Genomic DNA, 12,177 nt, shown 5'->3' with positions numbered 1-12,177 from the left:
CCCTTCTGAGCCTGTGTGATAACATTTAATCAGATCTGTCAATTTGTGATTTGGGTTTGTTGCCAAATCGCAAATTGACCGCGTTAACCTTTAAGCAATAACTGACTGATGTGATTGTGGTCGAGTTGTGTGTCTGTCTTTTCAAATCATGAGTACCAGGATTCTTTACATCTTGATTCTAAATATTCTGGTATTCATATCCATATTGTTTATTGGAGCAACACGTCGCGTTCTTCTCCTTCGACTCTTTTGACCTCTCTCGTCTCCTTATCATCTCTCTCTCTCTCTCTCTTTTATTTGCACCTGTTTGCGCGTATCGCCACCCCGAATTTCAGACGGTATTTCCAGTCATTCCAGGTATTGTTATCTTGTGCGTGACCGGGAAACAAATGTCACACTAGTTCCTTTGGAGGATCCGTTTAATTTTATCACGACACACGTCCCAATTCGTGTCTTGGATGAACAAAGGATGCAAGAAAAGGTGGTGCGTAATGCTGCTGCTGCTGCGTCCTTGGGACTTATTTGGAATAAGAATCGGATTCGTCTGATATATTTATGACCAACTTATATGAAAATGTACCATCAATGGGTGATGACCTTGTTTTTAAAAGTGGACTGATCGTACACGCCTGGTACTTAACCGTGCGCGTCTGCGTGCCTGTTTGGAAAAACTGGGGGAGAAGGAAGGAGCTGGACACGCCCAGACTGATGGTGTTGAATGACGCCCGTCTGTTGCTTCTTGTGTAGATCGGTGCGTTCTGCGATTGGCGGACGTCAGGAAAAAGGTACCCAGCCTTTTGCACGCCGTGGGCGGGCGGAGGGCCCGATTATAAACCATATTTTCGGCGGTGGGCAGGAACAGCAACAGAGTGAAAGTGAAGCGAACGGAGAGAGAGAGTGTGGGAGAGACAGTGGAGGAGACGGCGGCTGTGGATGACCGGGGTTCGCAGAGGGGGCGAGGCGGCAGCCCCTGCGCGCACCGTCCACCGCGCATGGACGACCATCTCAGCCTCCTCCATTCACCGCTGCCGAGTTTCAACAAAACCCGGGGCGACAATTTGGTGAATCACGGATACACAGAGACGGACGCCGACGTGATGACGGTCGTGGCGTGTGACAACATGCTGGAAGAGTCGGCGGCTCTTCCGGGCCACCACTCTCTGGACCGATATGAACCGGACCACGAATGCTGCGAAAGGGTCGTCATCAACATCTCAGGGTTGCGCTTTGAGACGCAGCTCAACACCCTGTCCCACTTCCCAGACACGCTACTGGGGGACCCTAAGAAGAGGATGAGGTACTTCGATCCGCTCAGGAACGAATACTTTTTCGATCGGAACCGACCCAGCTTTGACGCCATCCTGTATTACTACCAGTCTGGAGGACGCATCAGACGACCCGTTAATGTACCCATTGACATCTTTTCGGAGGAGATCCGGTTCTATGAACTGGGTGAGGAGGCTATGGAGAAGTTCAGGGAGGATGAGGGTTTCATCAAGGAGGAGGAGCGGCCGTTGCCAGAGAACGAATTCCAAAGACAGGTGTGGCTGCTGTTTGAGTATCCAGAGAGTTCTGGTCCTGCGCGGGGCATAGCGATAGTGTCAGTCCTGGTTATTCTCATCTCCATTGTCATCTTCTGCTTAGAGACACTGCCAGAATTCAGGGACGACAACAGGGACCCGATCACCATTGCGCCTTTGATAAATGGCACGCTCCCCTTTTTCATCAGTCCTTTCTCAGACCCGTTCTTTGTGGTGGAGACGTTGTGCATCATCTGGTTCTCTTTCGAGCTTCTGGTGCGCTTCTTCGCGTGTCCCAGTAAAGCCACGTTCTCCAAGAACATCATGAACATTATTGACATTGTGGCCATCATCCCTTACTTCATCACCTTGGGCACGGAGCTGGCGGAGAGGCAGGGAAACGGACAGGCCATGTCATTAGCCATTCTGCGCGTAATTCGGCTCGTCCGAGTTTTTCGCATCTTCAAACTCTCGCGTCATTCAAAGGGGCTTCAAATTTTAGGGCAGACTCTGAAGGCCAGTATGCGTGAACTGGGCCTGCTTATCTTCTTCCTCTTCATTGGTGTCATCCTTTTCTCCAGCGCGGTCTTCTTTGCTGAAGCAGATGACCCAGATTCGGGTTTTAACAGCATTCCGGACGCCTTTTGGTGGGCTGTTGTCACGATGACCACCGTAGGCTACGGTGACATGCACCCCGTGACAATCGGGGGAAAGATTGTGGGGTCACTGTGCGCCATCGCCGGTGTGCTCACCATTGCCCTGCCTGTACCCGTCATCGTTTCCAATTTCAACTATTTCTATCACAGAGAGACGGAGGGCGAGGAGCAGGCTCAGTACCTCCACGTGGGCAGCTGTCAGCCGCTGGCGGAAACAGACGAGCTGAGGAAGACGCGTTCATCTTCGTCACTGAGCAAGAGCGAGTATATGGTGATAGAAGAGCACACTGCTTTCAAACAGCAGCCTAACTTTCCCACCACCCCGCAAAACAACTCTCAAAATTGTGTGAATATAAACAAAAAGATTTTCACCGACGTGTAGCCAAATTTTAAGAGTCGTGGCCCCACGGAACACGGGAGGAGGCGGTGCGTCAACGCGCAGCTGGATCTGTCGTGGCGCACCAGTGCGTGGAAGCACCGGTAGATCAAATGAGAGTAAAAAAAAAAGAAAAGGAAAGAAAAGAAAAGAAAAGAAAAGAAAAGAAAAGAAAAGAAAAACATCCCAAAAAAACATACGAATCCAGAGAGAGGAGAACAAAAGAGCGAACCCTGTCTGTTCAGAGACGCTTCTTTGTGCTCCGTTCAAAGAAATCAGGATTTCTCAAGTCACCGATCTGAATCCATATTTTTGTAAGGTTCCACCTGCGCCTGGAAAGAAAGAGCTCCTTGAAGTATCAGGCCTAATATTCTTCTCCGAGTGAAGGAATTGACCTGTTGTGCTTTGTGCAATAACCGACGACGTGTCATCACAACAGGTAGTAACCGAAGCTGTAGCCAAACTGTGCGAGAGCAGCGCAAACGTCTGCTCCGAAGGACACTCACTTTCTATTGACATCCGTTTTTGAGTCGTGATTCGTCAGTCATAGCCTGTGTATGATAATCAGAATCATTTAGATATGTGTCTGTGTTTCAACAACATGTGATGTCTGAAAAACACAGTTCTGCAAATATTATTCAATTTGATCGTTTCGTGCTATGCCTTCAATGTGCGTTAACGTCTGGTCCAAATGTTTCCTGTCTTTTTAAAAATAATCCCGTATAATTCCTTGATATGAACGGTTCTGGTTGGCTATTTTCATTTATAAACGGTACTATATAAACGTAGCCACCGACTGTTACAGTTTTATTCTCGCTTCTAGACACGTGAGTGTAAGAAAACACATTGCTTTCACACACACACACACACACACACACACACACACACACACACACACACACACACACACACACACACACACACACGCACGCACGCACGCACGCACGCACGCACGCACGCACGCAGCTATCAAGATGGAGCGTGCTTCGCTTTGAATGCCTCAAATATAGCCCGCTGTGATGCAGTCACCATGGTGACGGTCGTTTCCTCGGTAACCCCGGTCATCGTTGCCATGGCATCTTTGTTTCTGCAGTAACCCTCCCAGACAGAAGGCCTGGAAGCTGAGATTGTCATCTAAAGAGCTTTACTCAAGTCTGTACTGAAAATGTTTTGTGTGTGTGCGTAAAATATTATCCCAAACATGCCAAGCGCCGTGCCCACTAACTGTCACCTTAGCACAAAATTAAATTTTGGAGTAAGAAAGCGTGCTTCCAAGTTAACACCGTGAACTGCAAATGAACCCGAAGCAACTCTGAGAGAAAATTAGCCAGGAGATGTTGAACGAAACGGAACGCGAGAGGAATTCTGAATGTACCGGGAGCTCATTGTCTGCCTGGGGTGCGCTACCGCGGATGGTCTGCAGAGGTCGCTGCTGTCCCACTGATAAAACTGGTAAGTTCTGCGCTCTGCTATGATACCGACTCTTTGTGCATCATGTATTTACCTTCAGACACGAGAAAAATGTTGTTTTTGTTGTCGTTGGTGGTGGTTTTTCTTTCATTTTCTGTCTTTTTTTGCTCTTTACAATTTTTTAAAATTAGTCTTTCCAGTAGAGTATTATTTCCAGGATAATTTTACCTTCTTTGAATGAAATTCCCACTCACAGATGCAATTTGGAACAAGTAAGTGCAATGCTTGCATTGGTATCATAGTAAATATAACGTACATAAAAGACCCAAAGCTCTTTTTTAATTAATGCATTTCTTGCAGCCTCACGGTGTGTGTGTGTGTGTGTGTGTGTGTGTGTGTGTGTGTGTATGTGCGTGTGTGCAGTGCGTGTGCAGTGGGTAGATGTTACTGCAGTACGTCCAGGTTGTCCGTAACCTTCAGCTGACTTTGTTCGTGAAATAAATAGTGGCATCAATAACACCCACCCACCCAGCTCTTCTCAGGCCTGCCCCCTGGTGGCCACCCACGCGTACTCATAGAAAAAGGGATCCGTGCGTTGTGACCGCGTAATTTATTCATTGCTATGGAAGAGAAACACATTTCAAATATCTAAAATTGTTTTTTGATTTTGTTGACTTAATTATTTATTTATTTTACTATTGCACCCAGTGAGACCTACATTCTGCAAATAAACAGTAAATGATTATTTGCAATAGTTTTCTACCTGACCTTTTCCCTCAGTGTTTTTGTCTGCTACACCTGCAGATTTATGTTCAGTGCCCCCCCTCGCTGTGATTACTGTGATACTGTTACTGAGACATAGATGCATTATGATGGCCCCATGAGGGTTTTTTTTTTAAACATCAGGATGAAGAATCTGGCGAACAGCCTTGTTCTGAATCCATTCAGCGTGGGTGGGTGGGTGGGTGTAGTTGTACATTAATTGTATGTATTCCTCTCCAGCCATGGTTGAGTGATAATTAGGGCTGTCTCATTAGCTGGTTTACCCTAAAGCTAAAATGGAAGGTCCTATTGAATGACCTCTTCATCGATTATTTCTTTTTCTATTGACCTCTGACCTTGATTTTATGTTTTGTAAGGGAAATCCCTCATATGTCTTTGGTGAAATGCCCTGCTCATTGCTCAGGACACATAAAAGCTCTTGGGAGAGAAACACTGATCTATTGATCAGTAAGCAAGATATATTATGGTGGAGATGAGAGCTACTTGGTAGCGACATAGCGACTATAGATTGGCCAGTGTGGAAGCTTTTATTGTGGGCATGAGTAGGGTGGATTTTCTTATAGATACAAACATAAGCGACACACTTCTTTTCATTCTTACTGTCTCCACCTTTTCTAATGCACTTTTTCACATTTCATCTGATTTTGCCTTGTGCTGTCATCACAGGCTGTAAACACCCTTTTTATTTGTGTACCTCTTTCTTTCAGGCCACCACAGCAATGTCATTTAGTTGATGCTCTCGTAAGGGTAAATTGTTGTAAGTAGGCCATTGAACTAACATCTATTTCCCCCAATCAAAAAGCTTAATGGGAAATAAAACCTGTGTAGTACAGGACATAGTTTTTTATTCAAATGTTGCTGGCTTCTCTCCTCTCCCTCTGAACTGACAGTGTTTACAGTTTGATTTTTGCATGAGTGGTAATGAGACAGCAGGGAGAAGAAAAGCAGTCTTGCGTTGTTAATAAGACCACTGAGCTGTGTGATGGGCCTGGCTCAAACAATTTTGCTTTTACTCATCCTCATCTTCTTCTTTATTACTCTTTCAGGGTGAAAGTGCTCCAGTTTTGTTTTGTTTTTGCACAGACCTCCTGGAACCCCTGATGAACCCATTTGAACTGCATTCCATAGAGGTAAATAGAGTAAATATGATATGATTGAACTCAGTTAACGTACACTGATAATGTCTTATAAAGGCATTCTTGTTTTAAAGCTGTATGCAGTATCCATTAACCTAATGTAATCTTTCTTTCTTTTCAGCAGTGTAATGACTCTGGTCTTCCTGTTGGACCTGATGGGCCAAAGTTCTTGAAATGGATTTATTTCTCATCTCCTACCCTTCTCTCCTGACTCGTGTCATCAGACCTTGGTTTTCTCACAAGCGGTGCCCAGCAGGTCTCCGCCAGCATGGATTACACCCCCGCCCCCCCAGTCCAAAAGGCAACAAAATGCAATTTTAAAAGAACGGGAAGAAAAGCAGATATATAAAAAATTCAGGTACTGTTTTGTAGCTACCATTTAACAGCCGCTTCTGCTCTGAAGTCAACACATCATGAGTGGAACCCACACAACATGAAAACTGAATCAGTCGGTGACAGATTGCATTTGGACCGGTTCATTGGACTCCAGCATTTCTCCGCAAAAATGGACACATTCATAAAACACAGAACAATTTTGGAAAGTATATTTCCCGTCTGGACTTTATAAGGACATACATCTTCATTCTGTATTCATATTTCCATGTAATGATATTCATTACAGACATTAACTGATAATAAATCCGCTTGGAGTCCAAAGTGGCAAAGACTGAGATCAACTATGATTTGCTGATCTAAAACTGTGATATAAATCAAAGACTGTTAGCCATATGCCTTTTTTTTTAGCTTTGTGTGCTCTGTATTTGCAAATATGTGAAACACACAACATACAATGTTTATATATGTATGTATGGATGCTGGTTACAGCAATTTCCCTTGACCTGGAGAAGAATTAAAAGGCATACAATTACACACAAACACACACATGTATACACATGCCTGAGTTTGGCTCTCTGTGCACTGATGTTCAATAACAGTGGGACGGATTCCTGTTGGGGGGGCGGAGGCTGTGTATACCAGTATTTGTTCTGTGTTATTATATGATGTCTTAAACATGACCCACATAATGAGATAATGAGTTGTAATGTCATTATTTGAGAATGGCTACATACTGCTTTCTGCATTAATGTTCATTATTAGGTCTCAGAGAATATATTGGTTTGGTTCCCAGCTTTATTTACTGTGTGTGTGTATGTGTGTGTGTGTGTGTGTGTGTGTGTGTGTGTGCGTGCGTGCGTGCGTGCGTGTGTGTGTGGTGCATCAGACACACGTCAAACAGAATATATCCTCTATGGGTAGATGTTTTTCTGGACGGTTAATCCATTTCTGTCATTCACTCCAATATGCTCTATAATGAACTTAAATTTTTATTTTATTATTACGTTTTAATAGGAAAGGTGTGACAGAGCAAATTGATCCAATTTGACTGTAGGAATCTCAATCAATTTTACTGCTTTCACATAAAAAACATATCATTAGAACTCCGATTAAAAATAGTAACATATTTAATGATTTAATCATTCATTATTGTTCCATTTTTCTAAAATGCTGGTGATGGAAATTTTTCTTATGCAGTGTCTCACATGGTGACTACTTCAGAAGTAAATAACAGTGTTAAACTAACAGGGCTGCAGAGCTACGTACAGAAACACACACTGGTGAAGCTGAAGGATGCTTTGTTGTGCTGAACTGATCCACCACAGGATGGACAAGTCAGTCCTCTGTGAAAGTGTACTGGAATTAATTCAAATATAAAGACATTCTGTCTGGCAGATTTATAAACCATAAAATTAAAATCATCCTCAACTTGTATTTCCCAATTCAAGGGAAAAAAACATCAGGTTTCCATACATTTTAGTTCTGTATGACCTGCATGGGCCTCAAAGAGAAATTAGCTGTGAACTATAAGCCCGCTGGAAACGTTCTTATCATCACTCTGTGGAGGAGGTAAATATTAACATTCTACCAGAGGTTAGCAGCCACCACATTGTCAACCTTTGTATGATCGAGTGTGCTTTATTGCTTCTGCCGAGCCCACCGGCTCGCTAATAACTCCGCCATCTCCCTCGGCTATTGTGTGTCCACAAGTATCTAACCGGCTGTCTGTGAAGGTATATTGGTAATGTAGTGGTAGTTCAAGACTAAATGTTTATCATTACAACTCGATCGTGGACAAATCCTCCCTTAAGTGTTTTGTCTTTATGGCTCTTTGCAGACCGATTTTCTTTGTCCTTTGCCAGCTTTGCTGCTAATCGCATTCTGAAAGATGCAACTGAGGATCACAAAAATAGCAAATGCGTTCCGTTAATTTGCATTAGCAAAATTGCGCCTATGATGTCATCAAAACCAGACCTACATAGCAACAAGGGAGGGTTGTTAGAGGAAAGAAAGGCCTCGTAGGACGGATTTAGCCTGCGCTGAGGTGCTCCCCCACTTACGCAGTCTGTATTAACACCAACTGTTGCAGTGTTTATGTCAACATGGCTTCCAAGATGGATGGATGGTTTAGCAGCATGTTAGTTTGTATTCCTCTGTTTCCTTTGGGTTAAGCTGGAGGGGTTGCATAAGAATATGCATGTGTGTGCGTCTATATGTGTGTGTGTTTTTCTGGCAGTGAATCTGTGTATTGTCCCACAGACAGATGAGTTGTCTACAACAAGAGGACAAGAGGAATTAAAACATTTCTCAATCATAAGCTAACAGCACAGAACAAGGCTCGCCGCATTTAGACCTGGAGAACAGAAGGTCTTCAGATGAAATGTCACAGATGGTTAAAGCTTTTCCGATTGAACCTGAAATAATCCGCCTCACCTTTCTCTCCTCACTCTGCTTTGATTATTGAACAAAACTCATCGCTGCCTTCAAGAGGACAGTTAGAGATTATCCGACCAAACCTGCCCATTACGCTCACTACAGACCCGCGCTTAGACATCTGCTCATCAATCAACGGGAAAATCTGTGCCATTAGCTGCAAAAAAACGGCCAAGGGCAAGACTGAAAGGAGAATTTCAATTGGCTGGACTTTGGGAAGTGCTTTTTCAATTCATGCTTTCTTCGCTATAATCAATGAACCCTCCAAGTCCACCAACATTTGTAGAGCTGTAGAAACAGGACCGTGTGTTTCTTTCCTTTTAGCTGTGGTTTTTTTTGCCCTCCTGTTGGCGGTTGACCTTGAGTGTTTGCTGTTACAGGATTGGTTTCTTTTAAATGACTCGGGATGGGGGGGCTCTCCTGTTGTCGCGGTCACTGGTTGTTCCTCTTCACTGCCCTCATCCCATTTCCTGGCCTTTGTTTGCAGAATGCCAATGACACAAATCCATTGCCCCTGATTTGCGCGCAGTGAAACCACTTGAGCTCATTGACAGTTATCTTTGTGAATTAACATCTCTCTGAATGTACCAGACTTTATGATCCAGCAGCCTTTCTACGGTAAAGCTAATGTATGTCCGTGTCAAGTGCAAATGGTTGCATGGAAATCTTTCCTCCAATATAGTCCAGTCTGACTAATTTTCACCCCTCAGGTGCCTGGAATTAATAAAACTCTCAGCACATCATTGGTGAAGGAGGAGTTGCATCACGCCTTCATCTCAGAGGACTCACATTTTCTTCCTTCTGCTGCAGTCATCAATCAGTTCATAATTTTTTTGCTTCACTCAGGTTGCCTCTGATGCCAGTTGCACAGCTGTTATAAATAGACTCTGAAAGTTTTAGTAGCCGACTGGAATTCAAATCAGGAACTCTCTCCCGGAGAGATGGAAGACCCTCATCCATCAAAGGATGACAGTGGACATGATGATGTCACACACACACACACACACCGGATGACGCACTTCATTGCAGTTTTCTCTGAAGCTCAAGTTCAAAAGTCGTCTCAGTCACCAAATTCCACTGTGGATGTCCCAATAGGTACTGGCCCCAGACCAAAGGGGAAAGAAGGTTAATAAGAACCATAAACTCCACAACACTTCATGTAAATCCCAAGTCAATTCACACACGTCAGTGCAAATCATCTCAAAATCATGATAAAACCTCACAAAACAATTTCTACTAGATACAGAGCACCATCTACTGATATAAAAGTGTATCACCTTGATGTTAAAACTGTAAATTATTAATCTTCTTGTGTGTCTGAATAAAAATTTAACATATAAAATTCACAAACTATAACAACCCATATGAAGATTAATGTCAATAACAGCTAGCCTCCTGATGGTGTTACAGCATCTTTAGGAAGATGGAATCACTAAATCACTCTAAGCCCCTAATAAATTATTCTTTTATTCGATTTGTGGACAAAAGTTGTGAACACAACAATAACAGATTATCATGTGTTAAAGGGATTTGATGAACATTTCCTCAGTTACTCGCCCAGCAGTGAAGCATTTATCATTCATTCGGATAAGTACCTCTGCTCAGTCTAACGTTTATTCTTTATTTAGCTGTATTATTGGTCTCTATAAACTTCTTAGGGACTTTTCAGGCTCTTTAAGGTACAAACGTTCCACTATGCTCACCAGCTAGTCATTATCTGAGTCAGTGTTCTGTTTGGTGCTGAGCTGGGAGAGAACACTGGGTTTTAAGAGTTTGTTGCTAAAAACAGCTGCACGCCGAGCTGAGAACAACATTATGAAAGAGGTGAACTGAAATCACTGAATTGCGAAGCAGACAGCTCAACAATAAGGTCTTCTTCACGATAAAGTCAGCGGGGACAACAGATTATTCTCTGTAGGTTTAACATTATCACCGTGTGCGTCGTGTTTGATATAAAATTATATCTGTCATAGGTGTTTTAAAAAGTTCTTAAAAATTAAAGACAGCAGATTAACACAGCAAAATTAAAACTCCTAAAACATCCAATACAGCTGCATTGATTTTGACAGATATCTCTACATTAGAGACTGGTTGCTGAGGAGGATGACGCTGTTGCTAATGCCTCTGTGAAAATCCTATTATTTCTGGATGCTGATTGGCTGGTCATTTCCAGCTGTCATCTATAGGCACAGAGACAGAGTGGGACTACCTATCTGGACACATGTATTATAGACAAACAGACTAAGTCAGACACACACTGTGAGATTCTGATGTTAAAAAATAAATAAATGCATTTAAAAAAAAAAAAATTAAGATACTGTTAGGAAAAAATTGCTGTCTGTTATTTTACTCTTTAGCGTCAAAACAAACAGGCAGACATTGGAGAGGTTGAGAGAATAAAATAGAGAATGAGAGAGCGAGAGAGAGAGAGAGAGCACTCTACTGGATGACTCATCACTGTCATTGTGACCTTATATCCTTTGCATTCCTATCGTTAAAACCCTGCCCTTCATTTTCATTTTCTACACACCTCTAACTGCATTTCCCGCTGACTGCATTAGTCTCCCCCATCTATTAATCTTTCTACTCTCCCATTTGCAAAGGGGAGATTTCCTTCTTGTCACCGCACATTCAGTCGATGTTTTCCTCTCTGCTGTATGAGGGAGATTTCTACAACGCTGCCAATCATCATTGTAAGGATAAATCTGCCAATAATAGACATACTCAGAAGTGCATACCGAGTCATGCTGTTTGGATATCACACTCCGAAAGGTTCCTGTCTGCGCTAAACCACAGATCCAGAGTTAGGTAATTGATCTGTCCTTGTTTTTTTGAAAGGCTGAAAATGCCAGAAAGTGAAACCACATCCAGAATCAATAGGATAGTACTCTACTCTGAAGTTAAGGCCGTAGCTCGTCGTATAAGTGGGGGTCATCGTCGTGCTTTGCTCTCGACATGTAGAAGGAGAACGTCCAAGGTCAATTTTCAAATATAGAGAGAGCCCATAGGCAGACACGCAGTGAAAGAGAGAGAGAGAGAAAAGGAGGAAAAAAAGAAAGATGGATGGTCTAAATGAAAAAGCTAAAATGATAATTATGTTCTTGGCTGGTTGTCAAGGAGGAGGATACCTATTGTGGGATGCTATTTTCAGGCCTGACATGATTAATTAGGAATAGAAGGTGGATTTCCAAGCATGTAAAGTGATTGTTTTTTTTGTTTTTTTAGGAATATAAATGTAACAAAAGACAAAACAGACAAGTTGTATGACAAATACATCAGACAAGCTCACTACAGTTAAATACCCTGAACCACATATGTGTGCATTTATGTTTCTGAATTTAGTTCCGTTTCCTAATTTTCCATAAAGTTCTTTGTCTTGTAGCTATAAAGAAGGAGTTTGTGTGAGTTTGTTCTGATCTTTTGTGTACGTACATGCGTCTAAAGCAACTTATTCCATTTTTGTATGCATGTGTGTGTGTTGTGGAGTTTGTGAGTGATCACCTGCTGCAGCACTAGCAGAGGTCACC

General features: G+C 42.9%; 1 protein-coding gene across 2 annotated transcripts; it reads left to right on the top strand.

The window, feature by feature from the left end:
- Positions 1 to 787: 787 nt before the first annotated feature.
- On the top strand, positions 788 to 6,904 carry LOC137588121 (potassium voltage-gated channel subfamily A member 3). 2 transcript variants are annotated; one of them, XM_068304970.1, is made up of 3 exons: positions 788 to 4,004; positions 5,792 to 5,875; positions 6,006 to 6,904. In XM_068304970.1, the coding sequence occupies exon 1, from the start codon at positions 993 to 995 to the stop codon at positions 2,556 to 2,558; it is 1,566 nt and encodes a 521-aa protein (XP_068161071.1). In that variant the 5' UTR covers positions 788 to 992; the 3' UTR covers positions 2,559 to 4,004; positions 5,792 to 5,875; positions 6,006 to 6,904. The 2 variants fall into 2 exon arrangements, with proteins under 2 accessions (XP_068161071.1, XP_068161062.1); XM_068304961.1 differs by having other exon boundaries at positions 6,003 to 6,904.
- The last annotated feature ends 5,273 nt before the right edge of the window (positions 6,905 to 12,177 follow it).

Source organism: Antennarius striatus, chromosome 2 (genome assembly GCF_040054535.1).
Source record: "Antennarius striatus isolate MH-2024 chromosome 2, ASM4005453v1, whole genome shotgun sequence".
In the NCBI taxonomy this organism is placed as follows: Eukaryota; Metazoa; Chordata; class Actinopteri; order Lophiiformes; family Antennariidae; genus Antennarius; species Antennarius striatus.
The sequence above is the reverse complement of the archived record's forward strand: the minus strand, read 5'-3'. Positions and strand labels throughout refer to the sequence as shown.